The 18026-nt window shown below is 43.9% G+C and overlaps 1 protein-coding gene across 1 annotated transcript in view; it reads left to right on the top strand.

Moving 5' to 3' along the window:
- The window catches only part of AFF2 (AF4/FMR2 family member 2), a 604855-nt gene that overhangs the window by 406273 nt on the left and 180556 nt on the right, over positions 1 to 18026 (top strand). The window contains exons 5-6 of the mRNA XM_045285489.1: positions 8411 to 8447; positions 8783 to 8834. Coding sequence (XP_045141424.1) covers positions 8411 to 8447; positions 8783 to 8834 — 89 coding nt within the window. The remainder of the gene's footprint in view (positions 1 to 8410; positions 8448 to 8782; positions 8835 to 18026) is intronic.

The following is an 18026-nucleotide window of genomic DNA, read 5'->3' as shown; positions in this document are numbered from 1 at the left end:
CCTTCCCTTCCCCCTCCCCTTTCCCCCATGCCCCCCTAATAATTTATAAATTATTCTTGTATCTTACATTACACTGTCCGGCGCCTCCCCTCACCCACCCCGCTGTGCCCATCCCCCAGAGAACTATGTATTTATAAAGGGCCTACTAAGGAGCCCTAGGAACTCTGGTGGTATCATGGGTTATGCATGGAGCGGCTAACCACATGGTCAGTGGTTGGCATGAGCCAGCTGCTTTGTCGTAGAAGGGTGATACTGTCTCTTTCTGTAAAGATTTAGCATCTCAGAAACCCAATGGAGCAGTTCAGCTTTCTTCTATGACGTGACTATGAGTCAGGAATTGACTCACTGGCTGTCAGTAGGAAGGAGTCCTAGTGGTTTAGTGAGTTATTTTTTGGGCCGCTAACCAAAAAGTCAGCAGTTCAAACCCACCAGCCACTCCAAGGGAGAAAAATTAGGCTGCCTGTACCTATAAGGTTCACATCTTCAGAAGCCCCGTATAAAGACCAAACAAACAAATAAAAAAAAACCTCAGTACCATCAAGTGAATTCGGACTCATTATGACCTTCTGGGACAGGGTAGAACTGCCTTTGTGGGTTTCCAACGCTATAACGACTTACAGGAGAAGAAAACCTCATGTTTTCCCCCACAGAGTGGCTGCCAGTTTCAAACTGCTGAGTGTGCACTTAGCAGCCCATTAGAATCACCTTCGTGGCAGTTGTTTGGTTGCTTGTTTACTGTGAAGGTAGAGGATGGCTGGTGGTGCCGGAGTTGAAGCGCTTGACTGTTATTCCAAAGGTCAGTGGTCTAAACCCACCAGCGACTTCACAGCGCAGAGAGATGTGTCTGCCTGCTTCTGTAAGAATGCAGTCTTGCAACCCACCGGGCAGTCGTGCTTGGTTCCACAAGGTCACAGTGAGGCAGCATTGACTCGATGGCAGGGAGTTTGGTTTAAAAGTCAGTGTTTAAAAATGAGCCAACGGTTACTCAGAATACAGGCCTGCCATCTGCTTCCGAAAGATCAGTCATGAAAATCCCAGGGAATGCAGTTCTACTCTGTGACCTTCTCCTGGCCACTGCTTGAATCGATTGGATGACAATAGAATTTGTTTAGGTTTGTTGTTGTTTTGTAGAGGGAGTTGTGGTTCAGGGGTAGAATTCTCCACTTTCATGCAGGTGACCTGCATTTGATCAATATATCTGTCAGTGGAGCTTCCAAACTAAGACAGAGGAGGAAGAAAGGCCTGGTGATATACATCCAAGATTCAGCCAATGAAAATTCTATGGATCTCTACTGATTCGATCCACAACTGATCTTAGGGTATGGTACAGGACTGAGCAGCATTTCAGTGCACTGCACTTGGGGTCCTGGTGGCATAATGGTGACACGTTGCACTGCTAACAGAACGGTCTGCAGTTGAAATAGCTGGCTGCTTCATAGGAGAAAGACGAGGCTTCCCACTTCTATAAAGAGTTATGGTCTCAGAACCTCACAGGGGCAGTCCTACCCTGTCTGATAGGGTCGCTATGACTTGGTATGGACTCAATGGTAGTGACTCCTTGGGAGTCAGAGTCCCAAGTCCATGGAAACTAACAAGGTGTAGTGCCAAGACACAGTTTGACTTTCTAAGTGCCCGGAAATAAAGTTGCTTTGTTTTCCCTTACGAGGAAATGACACATTCCTGGCCTCCTCCTCTCACCACTATGCATACTCCTGGGCAGGTCAGTTGCCTTCCTTCTTCCCCTGTCTTGTATTTTAGTGAGATCGATTGTCCACTCAGAATAATCAAAGCAAACCTAGGCTTGGTCTCATACAGCTAGATTCTCCCTTGCCCCTCAGAATGCCAGTAGAAATATAATTATTTTTATTGAAGGAGAGTGTCTGAGCGAATATGCGCCTACACAGAGGCGTGTCCACCTCACTGGGCCCAGAGTTGCTGAGTCCAAGAGAAAAATGAACGAGATGATGACCTACAATATCCAGGATGCTTTCTTTTTATTAAAATAGGCTTCACTCTAATGGGTCGAACTTCATTCTGTGCATCACTTTCCAGAAACTCCTCCCGTAGTAGAATTTTTCTTGTTTTTATAATCATTTTATTAGGGGCTCATACAACTCTTATCACAATCCATACATACATCAATTGTGTCAAGCACATTTGTACATTCATTGCCCTCATCATTCTCAAAACATTTGCTCTCCACCTAAGCCCCTGGCATCAGCTCCTCATTTTTCCCCTCCCTAGCCCCATAGTAGAATTTTTCTTCTACATCTCTATTGTCAAATGTTTAGCACCATTTTCGGTCTCTCTTTTCCTAGTACGAATTTTTCTCCTCATCTTTAGGACATCTAAATAGATATGGCTATTTTAATAATGGACTTTCAAGGGTTTGAAAAAAAAGGTATCTCTTTCCTCCTTTTCTTGCATCCATCTGTCTATCCATCAATTTGTTCAGAATCTGTCTACTAAAGACAAAAAAACCCCACTTGCCATGCAATTGATTTCTAAATTGTGGTGACTGATTGTCTAGTCAGAAAATGGGCTTGGCCTTACAGTAGCTGAAGATCTAGACTCTCCCTTTTCCCTCAGGGTGCATCCAATTTCAGTCATATGGCTGCATTTTCAAAAATGGATCTACAGAGCTACCTCTGGGTATACTTCAACCTTCAACATTTCAGGCAGTAGCCTAGTTCCTTAACATTGGTTTGGGTTTGGGTAGCATAAGAGTTATGCTTTGAGCAGCAATCTAAAAGGTCAACGTTTCGAAACCACCAGCACCATCCACAACTCCACAAATGCCTATGAGGCAGCTTCAAAAGTTCATGTGATTGTTGGGTGGCGTAGAGCTAGTACCAACTCATAGTGACCCACTGTCCAACAGAAGGAAACACTGCCTGGTCCTGCAGCATCCTCACAATTGGTATGTTAGGGCCGATGGTTTCAGCCACTGTGTCAGCTCATCTCACGCATAGAATTTGAATCTCTCACAATTTGATTTTTCCACAAACATTTTGCTTGTGTATAACCGAATTGTACAGTGCTTGTCCTCGCCTGGGTGCTAGCCTCAGACCTGGGGAGCATCCCACTCCGAGGGTACATGAGTCTTCTCCACAGTTCTTCCAGGACAGAAAGGGCACTGTCTTAAGAGCTGGGGACTTGGCTGATTTTCATCCCAGCTCTGTCGTTTGCTGGCTGTGTATTCCTCATCAAGTTCTTCGGAGCCTCAGTTTTCCCATCTGTGCTAAGGAACAAGGAATGGGGTGGGTCTGAATTTATTTTCCATTTTAACCAGTCTGTGATTCTGTAACCGTATAAAAACTGATCCAGTTGAACATTCTCAACTCACGTAAGTCTGTCGATGCATCTCAAGTTGAAAATTCTATGTTTGTCCTAGAACATGGTAAACTCCGCCAAGGAAAGAGGCCATACTATGCAGGATCTGGGGAGATAATGATGCCTCCCTCTCCCCGCAAGGCCAGGAAAAGTTCCCAAGAGGTGACCATTCGCTAGAACTAAAGAACCAAACTAACTGCCATCGAGCAGATGCCCACTTGTGGGAAGTCTCTAGGACCGAGTAACCCTGCTCTGATGGCTTTCTAAGCCTGTCGATCTTTGCATCTAGCTCTTGGGCAGTAGCTGGTGGGTTTGATCTGCTGTCCTTGTGGTGAGTAGCCCAATAGGTAATCCACTAGGGCACCAGGGCTCTTTATGGTCTAGAACAGAGGGTAGCAAAGAGTGATTGGATTGTTGCTGCATTTTAAAATGTCATAGTAGGAAAGCAGCTGTGCACTCAAAGATAACGACTGGGAGAGACTTTGAATTTTATATCATTTCATAGATTTTTCACAATGCAATGTCATAAAATAGTCTTTTAGTTTTCATGACCCACTGCAGAGTCTAGGTCTTCTAAACCAACCAAACTACAATAACCAAAACAAACAGAGCAGTTCCCAACAAGTCTGTGTTTGAGTGGAACAGGGCTCCACAGTGTTTTCACGGCACTGGGCTTTTAGCAATAGATCACCAGACCTTTGTGCTGAGGCTCCTCTGGATGGCTTTGGACTGACAACCTTTTAGTTAGCAATTGAGTCATTTTCGTTTGTTTTGAATTCACTTGTACCACCCAAGGACTCCTTCAAAGATCCTATAGGAGCCTCCAATTGTAAGCTCATTGTCAAGGTTACTATTTAAAAGCCTCACCTAACTTTAGCAAACAATTTGCCATCCAGATATTTACTGGTGACATTGAATATATGAATAAAGGGTCTGGCACCCCCTTACTGAAGGGTTGTGGGGAGGAGATGAGCCAGTCAGGGTGCAGGGTAGCAACGATGAAACATATAATTTTCCTCTAGTTCTTAAATGCATCCTCCCCCCACTATCATGATCCCAATTCTACCTTACAAATCTGGTTAGACCAGAGGTTGTACATCGGTCCAGATAGCAATGGGAAACACAGGGAATCCAGGACAGATGGCTCCTTCAGGACCAGTGGTGAGAGTGGTGGTGCCTGGAGGGTTGAGGGAATGTAGGGGGGAAAGGGGGAACCGATTATAAGAATCTACCTATAGCCTCCTCCCTGAGGGATGGACAGCAGAGAAGAGGGTTGGGGGAGAAGTCAGAGAGGGCAACAGATGACAAAATAATAATAATTTATGAATTATGAAGGGTTCATGAGGGAGGGGGAAGGGGGAGGGACGGGGAAGGGGGAAGGAGGGGGGAAATGAGCAGCCGATGTTAAGGGCTCAGGTGGAAGGCAAGTGTTTTGAGAATGATGATGGCAACAAATGTACATGTGTGCTAGCCCCCAATAAAATGATTTTTTTTAAAAGAACAAAACTCAAAGGGTAATAATTTCTTATACCTTAATCTTAGAAGCACACTATAATTCTAAATTACAACTTTCTCTAAAATATAAATTCTTACTGTAAATAATATGGTATAGAATATATTGTTTTCAATATGCTCACCAAATTGTATTAAAGACAACTAATATCCAAAAAAAGAAAGATACAGTATCTGGGATCATAAAGGCTTGAAGACAAACAAGCAGCCATCTAGCTATAAAGCAACAAAGTCCACATGGAGGAAGCACACCAGCCTGTGAGATCATGAGGTGTTGATAGAATCAGCTTTCACGCTGTATAAGCCCCCAATAAAATGATTTTAAAAAATAAATAAAGGGTCTGAAAGAAATGCAGAGATTAGCCAAGTACTTTAAAAAATTTGTACAAGTTGCCTTGACAATTATTGCATGAAGGATATTTTATGCACAGATTTATTGATTATGACCATACCATTTCTTCTGATATGGCTTGGTGTATGTGTATAGCAACTTTGGTTATATTCTTCTTTGATTTGTTTGAATTTCAGGGGCTGTATTGTATTTTTGTTGTTGTTGTTGTTAACATTAAAAACTCCGTAGCACTAAAAAGGGCACAAAGAAGACACAGCCCCAGTCATTGGAATTCTGTAACCACCATAACCTCCCCATTGGTACCAATTAGAGCTGCTCTGATGCTGGGGATTGGTTGGCAATCAAAACATTTTAAAATCCAAAATATTTGGATGAAGGTGGTTTTAAAAGCCAGGTTTCTGCAATGGTACAAAATGTACTGCTTTTTGCCCCTCTCTGGTCCGATATAGAAGTAGACCTGGTGTCCTAATGGGTGACACCCTAGACTGCGAACCACTAGGTTGGCAGGAGAAGCGGGAGTAACTGTCTCCGAAACCACAGAGGCAGTTCTACCCTGTCCTCTAGAGTCGCTGTGCGTCTGAATGGACAAGATGGCAGTGGGTTTGCGGGCTGTTTTTATCAGATCCCTGGTTGGATTGCCTTTGGAACTTGCCATTTGATTTTCTAAGGGTCTACTTGCCCAAACTTCCGCTACACACTTGTAATGAAATTCCTTTGTCAAAAGAACAAGTAGATCTTTGGCAGATCCCAATGATTAACATCTCATTGATTGGGAACGGAGGAGTTCTGAGTCCCTGAAATGTGGGGATCACGAAGGATTTCCTTGCAGGAGAAATGTGTTAGAGAAAGCATTTTGACATGGAATCCGTATTTTCCAGACTACTTACTTACAAAGATCTTACGGAACAGGCTTTCGTCTTTCTTGGTAACTTAGATATCATTCTGAGCATCAATCATTGTACAGTGTTGTAATATTATACTATCTGTCGCCATACCCTCGAGGCTCTCAAGATGGATGGGAATGCTTCCTCCTAATTAAGAAGCAGCCATAGACGCCAGTACACTTCAAGTTTTGAATTGGCCGTGCAATTTTCTCTTGATGTCTGTGCTGTTGGTTGTCCAAGTCTCAGCGTGCCTATTGCCTGGGCTTCTAGAAGTGCTCCTATTTTCTTTTTTTTCCCAATCGTTTTATTAGGGGCTCATACAACTCTTATCACAATGCATACATACATCAGTTGTGTAAAGCACATTCATACATTCATTGCCCTCATCATTCTCAAAACATTTCCTCTCCACTTAAGCCCCCGGCATTAGGTCCTCATTTTTCCCCTGCCTCCCTGCTCCCCCCTCCCTCATGAGCCCTTGATAATTTAGAACTTATTATTTTGTCATATCTTGCCCTGTCCGACATCTCCCTTCACCCACTTTTCTGTTGTTTGTCCCCCAGAGAGGACGTCACATGTAGATCCTTGTAATCGGTTCCTACTTTCTAACCCACTTTCCCTCTACCCTCCCAGTATCGCCACTCACACCACTGGTCCTGAAGGGATCATCCGCTAAGTGCTCCTCTTTTCTTGACACTGGTGGGTGGAGACCAAATAGGCAAACCCATGAGAATCCTTGGTCAAAAGTCAGTTCTCTAGGAGCGTGGCTAGGGAAGCATTTGAGCATCGGATGCATGGCTTTGTGACAAGTCTTTAGCTCAGAGGCTTAGCCCCCCGGCTGAGTTCCTGGTGGTCTTCTGGCTTGCCAGAAGACAAATCTCTTGGACCACAGACTCCTGCTAAATAGATCGAGGCGGCCGCTTTCCATGAAAGCACATCGTTAGTGTGCTTGCCTCGTTCTCTTAAAGATAAATTATATTGTGAGCTCATTTTCACCCGATAGAATGGTAAGATTAGGCTTAATGAGTGGAGCAGTGATTGATGGAACTAATTCTTGTATTTACTTGAATTCATTGTCTCCAGTTTGGGCAGACTTGCTTTTGCAGTCAACACTAAGTGGCTCTCTTGGCACGCTGTGTTTTGCGCTGTTCATTGTTGCAGTGCTTCTTCCTGCAGGTGTGCCAACACCGCCCCACCCCCAAGTCATCCAAAGAGTGAAGGAATCTTTTATGGGGCAACTTTCAGATCAGATTTGGGAAAATCAAGCAAAAAAACCCATCAACAGAAACAATCAAAATGTCGAGTTGATTCCGAGGCCTGGTGGTGTAGTGGTTATGTGTTGGACTGCTAACTTCCAGAGTTAGAGTCTCAGAGAATACACAGGGATGGCTCTATGCTGCTTTTAGGGGCACTGGGAATCAGAAGTGTGCCAACGGCCAGTGAGTTGTGAGTGAGCTCATGAAGTTCAGTTCAGGGTTTGCAGGAGCTGTGATCTTCCAGAAGTGGACTGGCAGGCCTTTCTTCTCTAGTGCCACTGGGCACATTCAAGCCTCTAACCTTTGCCTTAGTAGTTAAACTCCAACTATTTGCCCCCTCCGGGGACCTAAATCCCCGCCACTATGTGCACCACTAGTAAATTACATGGCACTTTCCTTCGTTGGCCTCTCAATGCAGGTAATGAAGGTTTAAAAATGCATCACTTATGGAAGGAAGGGAGGGAAAAAGAGGAGCTGATACCCAGGGCTCAAATAGAAAGTAAATATTGAGAAAATGATGATGGCAACAGATGTATAAATATGCTTGATACAGTTGATGTATGGAATGTTAAAAGCCCACAATAAAATGATTTTTTTAAATGCATCTCTTGCGCAAAAATGAGGCACATCTATTCTCACATGTGTCCTAGTTATAAGGTAGAAAGTTGGAGGTACTGCAGTATGAGGGCACATGAGCACCGATCCCTCGTTTGTTGGAACCGTGGCCCCTTTGCTTGCTCAGAGTCCCCATTGCCTGGCAAAATGAGAACCGATAGACTTGGATTTCACACACAGCTCATTTGTTCCCAGGTTGCACACATTTCCAAATCGACACCCGTCTTCCTTATAATTCTGAGAAAATGGCAGTTAGAATCATGTTGCAGCCGATTTGACCAGCAAGTGTTTATCCGTCAAGTAGAGCTCCAGACAGGAGCTTAATTGATGGCTTTGCTAACACCGGTATCTCATTGGCAACATTCATCAAGTTCGAGCTTCAGCAATAACAGATATGCCTTTTGTTCCCCGTTGGATCACAGAACTAATGTTCCTATTGTATGTGTTCTTGCTTCTAGGAATCTCAGCATCTGACCCCAGGATTCACTTTACAAAGTAAGTGGTGTTGCTCCTCTTGTTGTTGTTGTTGTTGTTGTTGTTTTTAGCTTTCTTAGTTCAAACAACCATGTCTTCTTCTCTTTTATTTCTCCCTGTTACCGACCAAATAGCATTAAAACATGAAATGACAGCAGTGTCAAAATCAAATCGTGACACAGCCATTGAGTTTAGTTTAGTTTTGTTTTGCTTGAAGGCATCTGTTATCCATAGCAGGTTACTATGAATAGTATAGATAGACGGGCCATATGTTTAGCTACTAATTGATCCAGAAAACTCTTTTGATTTTTGACAAACATGTGTAGTAAGGTTATGTGCCTTTTGTTTCTTTGCAGAGTGGAGCGACCCAACCAACAGAGCAGCTACAAAGTCAGTATCATTCAAATCGTGAGTACTAAGGGTTTCCGGGCAGGCCTCTGAGGGACACTGGCCAAGAGTATCACTGCTGGGCAAATCTGGTTTTTCCTCATTCATGTTTCTTGAAACTACGAACCTTGGCTCATACTAATATAGAGATCTGTTTGGGGGAAGAATGAGATTCCCCTCAATTAGCAGACAAATTAAGAGTAAAAATGGAGATGACCTTGTGATCTGTACTGCTGTAGACACAGACTGTGATATGAAATCAGCAATTTTTGCGAAAAACAATCTCCTGGGTTGTGGTTTCAGCCAAAGATATCAGGAGACACGGTGTCCAGTTCCTATTGACTAGGATGCAAAAGGCACCTGTCTGTGCGACCTGGATTGAACAGTGTTGGGTGGCTTGTGATGGCCATAAAGTTCCAGAGCTGGCTATGTGCAGATCATCTGGTGACTGTGGATGAAAATTGAAGGAGCGCAGCCAGGAAGAGGTGGGGTATGGGGCTCACAGGGTGCAAGGTTGGTGTTCAGGAACCAGGGGCCTGCAAGGCACTCAGCCCTGTCTTCATTTTTTTTTTATTAATGCTAACTGAATGATATGTATGGAGAAACCAATTTCCTCAGACTAACTCTTGTGGATTTTGTAATTGCCATTTGTCCAAGAGTGTCTCAAGGGAGTCATTCTCTCTAAACTTCTTTCCTGCCTAATCATAGACAATGGAGGCCGACTTTGCAGTGTGAGTAATAGGCGCACACTCGGCAGATTTCAAAATGCAATAATTGATGGCATTCAAGTGGCCTAATGGCACGCTCGAAGCCAATGGCTCACCTTTTGGAAGATCACTAATAATTGCATAGAACAACGGGAAATGACTTCCAGATAGAAGGAAGTTCTGAGCGAGTCAGTGGTTCATTGTAGTGGCAAAGGCCCAGTACCTGGTCTCTTTTTGGACTTTGGAGCATAATCGGTGCCTTATGATATAGGATTCAATTTCAATAACCTAACATTTTCCGTTTAAAGGAATGATGGGGGAAAATAATGGAGGCAGGGGGATTAAAGAACAACATTGTAGCCCTGATTTAAGGACCGAAGTCTATGGAAACGCAGAAATCAAAATAATTTCCGATGTTTACCACTGCGGGCACCTCATGATCACCTTTCAAATTGCACTTCCCTTTGCCACACAAGCCAACAAGAGATCTTACCTTCCCCATTTCCATCGCTACACTACCACCCCCATGCAAAAGTCAAAACACACTCCCATGCTCACCCACACGCTTGAGTCTATAGAAAACCAACACAAGTTTTTAAACATGGCAAAATTCTTTGGGGTTCTGTCTTTTTTCATTGTAAAATGATCTTACTCTTAAAGCAAGAGCAGTAGACTCCTATTGTGAAGTATGCTAGGAGCCCTGGTGGTATAGTGGTTATGCACTGATTGCACTGTGATCTGCATGGTCGGCAGTTCAAAACCCCCAGCAGCTCCTTAGGAGAAAGACCAGACGTTCTATTCCTGTCAACAGCTACCATCCCAGAAACCCACAGTGGGTTGCTAGAAGTCAATACTGACTTGATGGCAGTGAGTAAAGTGTGCTGATTGCCTTAGATACCATACCGTGGGATATTTCAATAGCTTGCCACTAACCAACTGGTCTCTGGCAGTTTGGAGTTCGAGGCAGCATTTGCAGCTGGCAGCATTTAGTAGCAAGGTGGTATCCAGTGAATTCAGTCATAGGACTGAAATCCTACTGCATTCAAGGGGAGGACACTGAGTTCTGTTTTATGAAAGAGCCACTCTCTTTTTGGTTGCTTGATTGAAAGTCCACTCTCTATCAGACTTCAGCTGAATGAGTTCTGTCCCAGGATAGATGGTGGATTTCACACAGGACAGATCAGAGTTGTCATCATTATTTCTATTTTAGCTTCCAAGGTATTACCCACTCAACCATTACTATCAGCCTCCCATACTTTCCTCAAATGTGCTGGTTAAGCAGCTTCTAGAATTTTCCATGTGTAATCCTCTAAGTGACTGAGAACATTCAGAGCATACACAGACCAACAGGGCCTGGGGCATGGAGGGAAAGATCTTTACATCAGCCATGCACCACGTGGGACACCCACCCAAGGGCAGTTACTGTCCTCCGCCCTGCAGGAGAGAGTGCTTAGTATCCAGTTACTGTCCTCCACCCACTCTGCCACTCCCTGCAGGAGAGAGAGCTTAGTGTCCAGTGAAAGAGAATCCTGTCATTTCCGGGATACTTTGTAGTCATCCTCCGCTTGGCCAGCGTCCCCTGGTTGACCAGATGCAGACCTTCAATTTGAGTCTGGATAGTTTCGGAGAATTTCTACTGGTGCAGACTGGGGGCAGGCCAAGGCTCCACTTTGTTCTTGACAATAGTGGGTTGCTTCTCTTGACCTGGCCCCAGTATTATGACTGGCCTTTTGGATAACTGTGTCTTTCCTTAACCAACATAATCTGTTGAATTTAAGTGCTTTTTATGGGATGTGTATGCATGGGATGACATCCCTTCCCCCAAAGCTGGAACCTTGATTGCCCAAAGGGCAAGAGTTGGATGGAGCAATTAGGGGGTCTGGGTTTGAGTCTGTCCAAGTGGCACCTTTGAGGAAAGCCCTGATCGAGGAATCCAAAGATGTGAGGTTAAATCATAGTGGTTGGGGGAACATATAGCGACAGAGTCCCTTAGGGAGACTTAGCAAATGAATGAACCCATGTCCACATGCTTGTTAAAATTCCTATGTGGACGACTGTATTCCTTAGTCATTAAATCCAACATCATAGAAGTATGTTTGACTATAAGCCTTAATAATTTCTGGAAGAGAGAAGATTCCAAAGTTTTTGTTTCTCTCAGCCTCTCTGGGTCTGAGTTGGGTTTCAGTCCTAGAGCAGGACTCACCCTGGTCATCTAAATCTCAGACAGAAGACAAACTGTGTTTGGCAGGGCTGTGACGATAGTCATGATGCCTATCATGTGACTAAAGATCCATTTATTTCCATTTCAAGAGCCAGGGGTTAGAAAATTCAAGATATTGTAACTCCCCTAGACTTGGAAAGAAACAATTTTCAAATGTCCTATTTTTATTAATTTTAATTTGTAAATGGTAAAATGGTCTCAACTTTATTTCCTTTAAATATAACATCATCAAAGTCAGTGGTTTGACTGGAGAATTCCTATTGTTTTTATTCCTATGTGTAGAAACTTTAGAATCTTAGTATATTCTTAATATACCCAGACTATATGATATTATGTTGCAAGAGTCTTACATGTTATACATGAAGCTTGAGAGATATTCCTGTCTGAAGTTTTTGTTGAGAGCATTGGAAACGTGCATTTATTTTAATTTTGTATAATTACTGCAATTTAACAAAAAAAATTACAGTGCAAATCGGTTTTCCAGTCAACAATTTATACACATTTTGTTCCATGACATTGAACACAGTTCCACCATGTGACTCACTTCCTCCTTGTGCTTCCTGTTTGCATTTGTCCATTTGTTCGATTCCTTCCTGCTTTCTGGGCTTTATCCCTAGGCAAATGTTGACCTTTTGAAAGAAGTCTGTGGTAAAAAATTGAAACTAAAGCCAAAGGACTTAGATATTCTCTATTGAGTTGGATTACTTTGTGTAGTTGATTACAATGTCTTATCAATCAAGGACAGCCCAGTGGCTTTACAAAAATTTGAAGAACATTCAAATTATGAAGGTAGTGATGAATATTGAAAGTCACCTTGACTGCCCAAAGGACAAACAAATCAGTCTTGGAAGAAGTACAGCCAGAATATTCCTTGGGAGCAAGGATGGCTAGACTTTTTCTCAAGTACTTTGGACGTGCTTTCCAGAGAGACCAATCCTTGGAGAAGAACATCATGCTTGGTAACATAGGGGGCATCAAAAAAAGAAGAAGGCCCTCAACGAGATGGATTAACATTGTGGCTGCAGCAATGGGCTTAAATGTAACAATTGTGATGATGGCACAGGACCAGGTGGAGTTTCCTTATACTGTACAGAGGGACGCCAACATGTAAAAACACTAACTTGACCTTCTTGGTCTGTTTTGAATCTCCCTAAATAGAAAACACCACCATCCACTGCCCTAAAATTGATTCCAAATCATAGTGAATTTCGAGGACGGAATGGAACTGCTCCACAGGGGTTCAAAGCTTTAAATCTATATGGAAGTAGGATGCTATAGCTTTGTCCCATAAGAAAGAACAACTGCTTGAGGGACAGTATCTGTGAACTCAAAGGAGCCCATTCAGTCAACGCTTGACTTTTGTTAGTTTTGTGAGTGCCTTTGACAAGATGGCCACTCCCAATATCCCGTTCCTTTGTTATGGTGGGCTGTTGGCATGTGGGCTCTATCTAGATGGGAAACTATCCATTCTTCCTTTTAATCATGCGACTCCTGTTTTTGCTGTCATGCTATGGAGAAGTCCGGGATCACTTCCATAAAAGTTAAATGTAAAGGAAGATGTGGCCATCACTCTCTTCTTTCCTTACCATCAAAATAGTTTTTCACGTATGGGATTGGTCACAGGTGTACAAAATTCCCAGCCGTAGAGAAATTGGGAGAGTCATGAAGGAAGCTGACTCCAAGTCCTTCTGTGGAGTGTGAGTTCCAACAGAGGTACCCAGACTGACTTGACCTACTGTCCCCTTTTCAGGAAAAAAAGTTTGTCAGTGCTCCCCTAGCAATAAAAAACGCTTGTTCCCTATCCCATAAACCAGGATAAAGTGTAGGTATCTGCTTTTGCAGCACCCCACCCCCATCATTGGAGCAGCCCCCAGAGGGTGGTATAGCCCACTTTGGGAAACATTGAGTTAAAGGTGAGGAGCCTTGGATAATACTCATTGTGCTGCTGTGCATGGGAGCCAACTGAAGGTCAGACTCCATGGCAGCCAACAGAGAATAGCCAAATTATCTCCATTTTACAAATGGGACAGTTGAATCTAACATGACAATGATTCAAATATAGGTCTTCCCCTTGACATGTATAGAATCCAATGGGAAGACAAACCTCTTGGGCACAATAAGATTGAATGCATATTTTGACTAAGTCATATGCTCCATAGAGAGAAAGTTTGGATGAAGACAGGTCCGGGTAGTTCCAGACTCCCCTACCCCCACCCCATCCCCACGCCCGACATCTTCCCACTAAGCTACCTGCCCTCTTAGAATACGATTGCTTCAGGGACTTGATCTATCACATGTGGTTTTGTATCTGAAAGTCAAGCCTATCTATAGAGCTGCCATTATTAGAAAGGGCCTTTAAAAGAAATGGTATCACTCTGGTTTTGACAATTCAAGACTAGGCCAAAATGGTGTGTGGTTATTGTTGTTGTTGTTGTTAGGTACCCTCAAGTTGGTTCCAACCCACAGTGACCTAATGTACAACAGAATGGAACACTGCCCAGTCCTGCACCATCCTCACAGTTATTCCTCTGCTCGAGCCTATTGTTGCAGGCACGGTGTCAAGCCATCTCTTGGAGGGCCTTCCTCTTTTCACTGCCCTGTACTTTACCAAAGATGATGGCCTTCTCCGGGGACTGGTCGCAACAGGGTGACTCCACTAGCCACACGCAGGGGAAAGATGAGGCTTTCTACTCCTGTGTAGAGCGACAGTCCCAGATGCACAATGAGTCAGAAATGACTCAATGACAGTAAGAAAAGTGGGATTCGCTCATGGAAATTACATTTCCAAACTGTAATCTAAATGGTATAAAGAGTTCATTGTCATAGAAAAATAGAATCTTAGAATGTTTCCAAATAGCTGTAACTGAGACAAGCATGACACTCTTTCTCAGAAGACTTTAGGAATGCTTTAAAATTCCATCAATAGATACAATAAAAACCTGTCACATTTTACGTTCATTGCAGCCCTGAGCACCCTTCTTCCAAAATTGTCATGACTGAAAACGTCTCTTTTGAGGATTTGCTTTGTCAACTGTCAAGCTTTGATGCAAGGTGCCAGTGAGTCGGTTCTAACTCACAGTGAGCGAGCCGCTGTACAACAGATGGAAATGTTGCCCGCGTGGTGCCAGCCTCACAGTTGCTGTCATGTGTGAGCCTGGTGTGGTAGCTATGGTGTCCTTCCGTCTCCATGAGCAGCTTCCTCTGTTTGCATGGCCACTCTAGCTTTACCAAACATGCTGTCCTTCTCCAGAGATAGCTCCTTCCTGACCGCACATCCAAAGTACTTGAGGCCAAGTCTCGTTAGCCTTGCTGTTAAGAAGTGTTCCACTGCACTTCATCCAATGCATATGTGTTTGTTCTCTGAGTAGTCCATAGTATATTTCATATTATTTGCCGACACCATATTGAAATGCATCACTTCTTCTACAGTCTTCATTATTCATGGTCTGACGGTCACAGTGGAGAGAGGCTGTTGGACTGGTTAGATACCATTGAAACACCGCCTGATCCTGTGCCATCCTCATCACTGTTCTTAGGCTGAGCCCAGGATTGCAGCCACTTTGTCGCTCTGTTTTGTCAAAGGTCTTCCTCTCTTTTTGCTCACCCTCTACTTTGGCAAGCACGATGTCCTTCCTTATTGCAGAGCTATAACCTCCAATCAGCCTGCATCAAAAACTAGCTCTAACAAATGCATAATCGCTCGTAAGTAGATGTTTCGTTTGCTCCTTAGATGTAATATAAGTAGCAAAATGTGTAGCATGGCAGGGGGAAAAATGACTGTTATTTCCTTAATCAGATTAATTCTTAATCAGAATATGAAATTTGGTACTTGGAACGTGGAAGTACTGTTAATCACTTTCAGGCATCGAAAGGCCATGCTGAGCTTTCATCGCAAAGTGATAATCTCCTTAAGGCCTGCTTGTTGAAGCCATTGTGGGTTTTAAACTGGAAAGTCATCAACTCTTGATATGAACCTGCCTTGTGCCCCCTGCATCTTGGGCTTGCCAACCTTTCCTAAGGACGTCGTTTATGTTTGGAAGTTCTCCACGGTGTCAGGGACTGCCACCTGGGAGTCGGGAAAACAAAATTTGGCAGCTTGTTCAAGCTGTGAATTAAAGGTAATTCACAGCTTGAAATGAATCAGCATGAGGTCCTTAAGAAGAGTAATCAGACATCAAGAGGATGTTACATTGAGGGTTGTATATTGGCTAATATGACAACAAGCAATATCGGTGTGTGGGCTTTTTGGATCCAGGAGCGTTGATGCTGCTTGTACTTGATAGGCACCGCAACGGAAAGCATTTCCACTCCAATCACACTCCATGGTCTTGTTCAGCCAACAAAGCAGACATAGAATCAATTTTTGTACTGGTGTTGATGCGCCCAAGTCTATGGCAAGATTTCTATATCCCTGGGTATGGCACAAGCCATTCATGTTGGGCTAGGAATGGAACATGTGGAGGCTCAGGTTCACCCAGAGGCACCTGGGAAGAAAGGCTTGGCAATGTGCTTCCTAAACATCAGCCTTAGAAAATTCTATAGAGTGCAGTTCTGTCCTCAGGCATATGTAGGGCCACCATGGGTTGGACACAACTCTGAGGTCACTGGTTTGGTTTGACCACTCTAGAAGTGGGATGAAATAAGTTTCTGGCCCAGAAAGCAAACCAACCTTCGTTTTTTGTTTTTTTGTTTTTGGCTTTACCCATGCTCTTCTCTGTCTCCTTTTTTCTCGTTCTCAAGAAAATATAGGTCTTTCGTCAGCGTTCGGATCTTATTTGCATCCATATCTGTTGTTGTTCCTTCGTCAAGTCAGACTTCCATGCCTTGCAGGATCTATGGATGCATCGAGCATCTGTTGTGGCCGAGTCTGGGGAGAATCTGGCTTACACGCCACACACTCACTGTCCAGCGACAGTGCCCTCCACACTGACAACCTAAAGAGCACATGAAGGCGAATGCTTATAATGTTCCAGGCACTTCGTGCAATTTTCTCTCCTTGCAACAAGCTCATGGAGTCTTCTCCCATGGTCTTTTCCAGAGGCAGACACCAGAGCTCAGATAGACATTGAGTAAGCCGCTCAAAGGGCCGCTGGCAGCATGTGGTAGAGCCAGCACAGGAGGGTACCCAGAGTGCATGCCCTTAACTGTCATGGGCACCATCCCCTGAGCACTTAGAAGGCCTCATAGATTTGACTTCAAGTGTACTCTTCCATAGGCGCTAGGCCCACGTGTCTATCTTGGTTTCTTAGGCCTGTTACAACAAATGAAGTGGCTTCAAAGAACAGAAATGTATCTTCTCACAGTTCTGTCTGCTGTGAGTGTGAGATCTGGCTGTCAGCCAAGTGGACTCCTTCCGAGGACTTGGAGGGAAATTCTGCTCCAAACATCTAGTCTAGCTTTGGAATCTTCAGGTGTTTCGGGACTTACAGCTGCAGCACCAAATGGCCTTCTTGTCTCTGTGTGTATCTTCTCTTTCATAGCACCCCTTCCGAAGTGATTAGGACCTAGCTGGTATTGAACTTGACTAGTAGCTGCAAAGACCTATTTCTAAACAAGATTATCTTCACAGGGACAAGGGTTAGAATCGCAATACCTCTCATTTTTGGACCAGGGGTTAATCCAACCCACACTTCAGGGTAGTATGCTTCCTATGCTTTAAGGTTTGATCAAAGGTGGTATTATATCTGAACAAACTCATGGGGGTAAGTCTTCCGTCCACTGCATCTGCTCATGTGGCCACTGTGGGAACAGGTATAGGCCCATCCCTGGCCCAGGTCCTGCAACCAGATTGCCTCACTAGCCCTAGGAGAGGTTCCTCTCGGTGGAACTGACTGATGTATGTCTACAAGAGACTTACACCCTTTGTGCAGTCCTTATAAGGTTCATTGCAGTGGTCCAAGACCAGTACAATATCCCTCTCTAGAAAGAATGGAACTGATGTTTTTTGGGTCTGTGTTGTTGAATGGTTCATCCATCATCTTTCATATTTACTGACTTGTTTGGTCACTGTAAAGTCAATTTATAGCCTGGTGGCAAGAGAGTTTGAAAAAAAACCATATGCTATCAACCCATGGTATACTTCCGGATTCTCCCCGCAGTCTCCAACGTTAACTGGGCAAAGACTGATGGTGGCAGGGACCTGAGTCGAAGTCATAGAAACAATGGAATGAAAAGGTGCAATCCATGAGTGAGCACACACAGGCATACACACCACATCCCAGAACACCCGCCCCCTTGCTTGGCCTTGTATCAAATGAGACACACATGCACATACACAGGACGCCC

This window comes from Echinops telfairi, unplaced genomic scaffold (assembly GCF_000313985.2).
Source record: "Echinops telfairi isolate 266 unplaced genomic scaffold, ASM31398v2 ScPeMD7_7472;HRSCAF=8510, whole genome shotgun sequence".
Lineage (NCBI taxonomy): Eukaryota > Metazoa > Chordata > Mammalia > Afrosoricida > Tenrecidae > Echinops > Echinops telfairi.
This window is presented reverse-complemented; position numbering and strand designations above follow the sequence as displayed.